This window comes from Dendrobium catenatum, unplaced genomic scaffold, assembly GCF_001605985.2.
Source record: "Dendrobium catenatum unplaced genomic scaffold, ASM160598v2 fragScaff_scaffold_670, whole genome shotgun sequence".
In the NCBI taxonomy this organism is placed as follows: Eukaryota; Viridiplantae; Streptophyta; class Magnoliopsida; order Asparagales; family Orchidaceae; genus Dendrobium; species Dendrobium catenatum.
The window spans coordinates 187312-194268 of NW_021319132.1; the positions used below are offsets into that span (position 1 = coordinate 187312).

Genomic DNA, 6957 nt, shown 5'->3' on the forward strand with positions numbered 1-6957 from the left:
GATATGTTGATTTATTTGAAGCAGTAGAAATGCCTCTAAACATAAGAACGTCAAAATGGATGCTGGCACTATTATCTCCAAAATTAAGTACAAAATTTTTCAGCTCTATGTTGTGAAGCTTTTAAAGATTGATTCTTTCAAAGGTTATCATCATCTTTATGAGGAGTTTGGTTTGAATTTTATTTCTCCTATGGTTAGTTTTAACAATAGGGTTATTTACTGGACTAAACCTTTGTTGGGGTGTTTCAAACTCAATATGGATGGTGCTAAAAATACTACTAAAGCTGGTTGTGGTGGCACTATTAGGGATTACAAGGGTGTTGTCATTAAAGTCTTTGTAGGTCCTTCTAATGCTACTACTGTGATTCAGGCTGAGCTGGAAAGCCTTTTGTTTGGTATTCATCTTTGCAACTCTCTTGGGATTACTAATTTATGGGTTGAAGTGGATGTTATGCTCATTATCCATTATATCAATGGTCAATCGTCTGCCAATCTAGTTAAATTTTATAGGCTCAGAGATATAAAACATTGCCTTTCTCTCATATCTTTTAAAATTTTGCATATTTTAAGAGAAGGGAATGCGGTTGCCGATTTTCTTGCTAAATGGGATTGCAATTTAGACAATTTTGTGGAGTATGATAAGCATAATATTCCTAAAGAGGCTAAAGGGCTTGCTAGATTAGACCGTATGGGCCTCCCTTATATTCGGTTACATTAGTGTTTGGTTGTTTTTTTTCTACCATTTTTAATTGTTGTTTGATGGTGCTTCTTTTGTGCTTTGCTTGGGTTGGGTCCTGTGGGTGCTGTTCGTTGGTCTATCAGGTGCTGGTTGGTTTCTTCTGGCATAACTATGGGTTTATTTATGTTTTCAACATCATTGTTTTCTATCTGGACCATCTTAATATAATTTCTAAGGATTATCTCAAGTTTTTTTTGGATTTCTACTTGGTTTACTGCACTTTGCTAGATATGGGGTGCACCTCTAATCTCTATCAGGGTCTCTTTTTTGGCTTGCATTTGATCACTAGTTTGTTTGTTAATATCAGTGGTGTTAATTTTAAGAGTTTTATGTTTTACCTTTCCAGTAAATTGGTTGACTTGTTGGTGTTATGTATTCGGTTGGCTGTTGGTTATTGGTACTGGAGAAATCTAAGGTTACTTTGGTGTTGTTGTAGAGCTGTTATTTGGCTGGTTTTTCTAGCTGTTGGCAGATTTCTTATTGTTTTTGTTAGCCCTATAGTTCTGGATAACCTGTGTGGTGTGTGGAGATGTATTAGTGAGCTCGTTTTTGGTTGGCTGTGCAAGGATAAGGGGACTATGAGTTTCCTGCATTCATTTTTATGACTTCCTGTATAATCATACTTTGATTAGTTGTGCTTGCGGTTTGGTTTGGCTTTCTCCTTTCCCTACTTCTCTGGCTGTTACTCCTGATCTCAAACATGACGTACAATTTTGTTTGCCCTGTTTGTGTTAAGTTCGCCGCCCTTACACCGTTTCGGATTGTTTTTGTTCTAGGGAACACTCTGTTTTGGCTGACTTTACTGCTCTGTGGCTCCTTCCTCAGACGCACTGAAGATACTATTTTTGCTTTTAGGGAAGGATCTGTAACTCTATTTCTTTTATCTTATATGTCATATGCATTTATTTACTCTTATCCCTTTTCACTTGCCATATGACCCTTTTGTGCTTGAGACTCTTCTTTGTGCGGATCTGGCGCTTAGATACTTGGTGTTACAATTATTGCAGGGGGATTACGAGCTCCACTTTTTTGAGTTATTGGAAGGTAGATTATAATTTTTGCAGGAAGATCGTGCTGATTGCTATTATCCTTTTCTTCCTTTTTTGGGTGCTATTTTCTTGCAACTTCTAGAGTGTTCTTAGGTTCTTTTTGTACATCTTAGTAGAAGGAACCATCGGCTCTCAGGTTTTATTTTGTTTTCTCTTGTAGCTCTTCTGAGCATTAGCGAGCTGGATGTTCCTTTTAATGACCTTGTAATCCCTTAATTAAAAAAAAAAAATTTTTGACTGCAATCAGCTCAATTTTTTTTTTAAATTCTATTTAACAATAAAAATTATAACTGCTTGCTTATAGAAGATTTAAAAAACTGTATTAATTCTTCAGCTTAATTTCCCAGAAAAAATTTAGGTTAACATCTTATATTCTTACTATATTAAATAACATAAAATTATAAGTTCTTAATTTGTAAATAAATTAAAAAAATGATTGCATTTTATAAATTTTTTAACAAAGAGTAATATATATCTACAGTAAAAGTGAAGATCTTGAGAAATTTATATATGTTTATTTTTTCAGATTATCAGAGAAAAAAATAAATCTGACATCATTTTTTTTCCTTTTCTGCGCAGTTCAGCATTCACCCCCCTAGCACCTTCCCTCAATGAATCCTCTCTCTCTCTCTCTCGCTTACAAAAAATTTCCAACTCTCTCTTACAAAAAATTTCCAAAGATAACATTTTATAAGAGAAAGTTGCTGATGGGTTATAGGAGAGGATGGGGCCAGGATAAAAGGCAACGTGCGAGAGGCTCCTAGAAGGGGAGATTCTTGCAATTTTTATATTTAGGGCACAAAAGTAGAATAAGAATTGATTTACTCTTTAGCTCCTTTTGAATTCAGATTCTAAGAGAAAAAAAAAAAATAACTTCATTCAGGACAATATGATATGCCCTTTTTTTAGAACAAATCATAATATATGAAAAAGCAATGAACATTACACATAAAATAATGTATGAATTTATCCTATCATGCATTGTTTTTTATCCATTATAGATATTATACTTTAAATTCATTAGCAATCTTATATTTTGATAATAATAAAAGTTTAAGCAAATATAAAATGACAATGAGAGAACAAATATATTATATATCATGAATATAAAACATAAGTTTATGTGATTTAGTAAGATTCATTACATCTATAGTCATATAGAGGTAAAATATTTAACTTTCCAATAAAAAAGTATACATCATGGATTATTATTCAGGGAATGTTGAAAAACTTGTAAAGATATCATTTTTATTTATGTAATGTTGAAAAAAATATACCAACAAATAAAAAATATGAAATGGTTGGGCGTGCTTGGTTGGGAACCCCCATCCCAAGTTCGAATCCCCTCTCATACGGCACGACTCCTTAAGTGGGGAGAAAAGAACTGTGAGTCCTGCACCTGTGGGGTTGTTTGCTGGTAGACTCGCCGAGGGATTAGTGGACATCGTCAAGCGCGTCACAAGCTGACATGGCAGCGGACCGATACCCCCGTTCCAAAAAAAATTGGAGAGTCAATTCGAACTAGACTCATATAATAAATGAGTCAATTTGAACCTGAATTTTTTTGGGTCAGATTGACAAGACGGGTCATTTATTAACACTCCTACTCAACTATCAGAGCTTCTTCCTACTATAATTGAAACTTTCTCCTCTAAATGGAACCAAAACTAGTAGTGCATCACTCTTCTTGAAGAATCAAAGAATCTTGCCCTTGCAAGCACTAGAGAAACTACTTTTTTTCTCAATTAGCATCTTATTTACTCTTTCTCTTCTTTTCTCTAATTGTTTGTGCTTGTGAGATATTAAATCCTTTCTTTTATGGCCTTTTTATAATGGTAATAGAGAATGTGTTTGGAGACAGGATTTACCATAAAGTTTCACAAGATATTATAGGATCTCTCAAGTCAATAAATGATCTTTTTTTATAAATTTTTTAACAAAGAGTAATATATATATCTACAGTAAAAGTGAAGATCTTGAGAAATTTATATATGTTTATTTTTTTCAGATTATCAGAGAAAAAAATAAATCTGACATCATTTTTTTTCATTTTTTGCGCAGTTCAGCATTCACCCCCCTAGCACCTTCCCTCAATGAATCCTCTCTCTCTCTCTCTCGCTTACAAAAAATTTCCAACTCTCTCTTACAAAAAATTTCCAAAGATAACATTTTATAAGAGAAAGTTTCTGCATTATCTAAGGGAGACAAGGTGCAGTGGCTGATGGGTTATAGGAGAGGATGAGGCCAGGATAAAAGGCAACGTGCGAGAGGCTCCTAGAAGGGGAGATTCCTGCAATTTATATATTTAGGGCACAAAAGTAGAATATGAATTGATTTACTCTTTAGCTTCTTTTGAATTCGGATTCTAAGAGCAAAAAAAAATAAAAAATAAAAATAACTTCATTCAGGACAGTGTGATATGCCCTTTTTTAGAATAAATCATTATATATGAAAAAGCAATGAACATTACACATAAAATAATGTATGAATTTATCCCATCATGCATTGTTTTTTATCCATTATAGATATTATACTTTTCATTAAAATGGGGATTTAATTGTAAATTCATTTTTGACTGTTTTCTATATATATATAACAATTTAACACTTAACAATCTTATATTTAGATAATAATAAAAGTTTAAGCAAATATAAAATGACAATGAGAGAACAAATATATTATATATCATAAATATAAAACATAAGTTTATGTGATTTAGTAAGATTCATTACATCTATAGTCATATAGAGGTAAAATATTTAACTTTCCAATAAAAAGGTATACATCAAGGATTATTATTCAGGGAATGTTGAAAAAACTTGTAAAGATATCATTTTTATTTATGTAATGTTGAAAAAAGTATACCAACAAATAAAAAATATTAAATGGGCTATTTTCGTGTCAAAATCAATTTGGAGAGTACCACCGGGTTTAAGTGGGTTGGTGGGCGTGCTTGGTTGGGAACCCCCCATCCCAAGTTCAAATCTCCTCTCATACAGCACGACTCCTTAAGTGGAGAGAAATGAATTGTGGGTCCTGCACCTGTGGGGTTGGTTGCTGGTAGACTCGCCGAGGGATTAGTGGGCATCGCCATGCACGTCACAAGCTGACATGGCAGCGGGCCAATAGCCCCGTTCCCAAAAAAAAAAAAATGGAGAGTAAATTCGAATATGGATTTTTTTGGATCAGATTGACAAGACGGGTCATTTATTAACACTACTCCTACTCAACTATAAGAGCTTCTTCCTACTATAATTGAAACTTTCTCCTCTAAATGGAACCAAAACTAGTAGTGCATCACTCTTCTTGAAGAATCAAAGAATCTTGCCCTTGCAAGCACTAGAGAAACTACTTTTTTTCTCAATTAGCATCTTATTTACTCTTTCTCTTCTTTTCTCTAATTGTTTGTGCTTGTGAGATATTAAATCCTTTCTTTTATGGCCTTTTTATAATGGTAATAGAGAATGTGTTTGGAGACAGGATTTACCATAAAGTTTCACAAGATATTATAGGATCTCTCAAGTCAATAAATGATCTTTTTCAAAAATTTAATATTAGTAAAAGATCTTTAAAGTTTTCTTGTAACCTAAATAATTACTACTTAATGATTTACATTTTAGAGGGTACTCAACTAAATCTTATAAAAATTTGTTACATAAAATTTGGCTCCACAAATCTAATATTCTAAACTTATGACAATTTACATGTATTTTGGCCTTATAAATAAAAAAGATTTATTTTTATGATATGAGAGAAAAAATAAAATAAAAAATATAATATAAATCATAACATAAACTCATAGTATGTGTAAGAAAAAATAAATTTAAAATAAAAATCTTTCTCATTTCTTATAAGAATGCATCATTCAATATTAATTTTAAATTAAAAGTTCCAAAAACTATACCATAACTTTTATCCCAACTTTGTTACTCTTCAATAGGTGTGTCAATAAATAGCTCGACCTGTAAAATTAATGTTTGGGTTAATCCATTTAATAAACAAGTTCAGTCGGGTTGGGCTTATTTATTCATTTTTAAACCATTCAGGTTCAAGTTGAACTGCAAACATGCTTTTGATCCAAAAATAATATTTTAATATCTTTTTCTTTTAATTTTTTTGCTCATAGGTATAATCTTCTTAATTTTTTATCAAATATCTTAAACTTTATAATTAATAAGTTATAATTTCTTAATATCAAAACGAGTTAACAAGTCATGTTTAGGTTGCTAACAGGTAGGGTTCTACTAAGTATTTTTGACACATTTATTAAACGGGTCGGATTTAGTTGATTGGATTTGGATTGGATAAATTTCAAGTCTGACTCAAATTCAATCGGTCAACCTATTTTGACACCGCCATTCTTTGATTAATTGTACTATTCTGATAACTCATCTATGGACAAACTCATAAAAAATATATTCTAAACAAATTTCTTATTGTTTTATTTTTTAGTTAATGTCACACTTTTGTTTAGTTATGATTATTTTTAGCACCATAGTAAGATTTCTTTTAGTATCATTTATATCTTTTTTTTATTTATAAATTATCATTTTTGGTATTTATTAAATTATAAATAATTAAATATGAATTATATTTCCAAGATAGCTCTTCACCTCATTTTTGTTATCGTAGCGACGTAGCCCCTTGACCTTAGGTATCGCAAGCTCGCCCTTCAGATTTTTTTATTGAAAATCTACTCTCGTCATTCCCCAAAAAAATTTGCCAATTCAGCCCATGCTGACGTTCAGGAGGTGGGCCCACCCCTATATACCTTTATATTTAAAATTTTTTAAATATATTTTAAACATAGTTGATCTTAACATATTGGTTGAGAGCTTAGACTTTTAACATTAATGACTCAGATAAAAAAGAGGGTTGTTAGGGCATCACGACAGTGCTCCCTTCGACGAACTTTTATTTTATCCAGTGAACATACGCAGAGGAATGTTCGGTTTTAGGCAAAAAAAACGCCAAAAAACTCGGTACATGCGTGAAAAACTCGGTACATGCACTTTTTTGCCTAAAATCGAACCTTCCTCTGCGTACGTTCACTGGATATAATAAAAGTTCCCCTTCGACAAGGTATTCAGGCCTACCAAGGATGGTGCACAAAAGGGTCCATATAAAGGACAAAGCTACTAGGGTAGAAATCAGTGACCTGATCACTTG

General features: G+C 32.2%; 1 protein-coding gene across 1 annotated transcript; it reads left to right on the plus strand.

Annotated features, from left to right (window-relative positions):
• Positions 1 to 256: 256 nt before the first annotated feature.
• LOC114579866 lies at positions 257 to 718 on the plus strand. The gene has a single exon (XM_028695737.1). The coding sequence runs from the start codon at positions 257 to 259 to the stop codon at positions 716 to 718; it is 462 nt and encodes a 153-aa protein (XP_028551570.1).
• The last annotated feature ends 6239 nt before the right edge of the window (positions 719 to 6957 follow it).

What these genes read in the sequence shown, in the direction of transcription:
- LOC114579866 (XM_028695737.1), top strand. Translation starts at nt 257, where the DNA reads ATGGATGGTGCTAAAAATACTACTAAAGCTGGTTGTGGTGGCACTATT.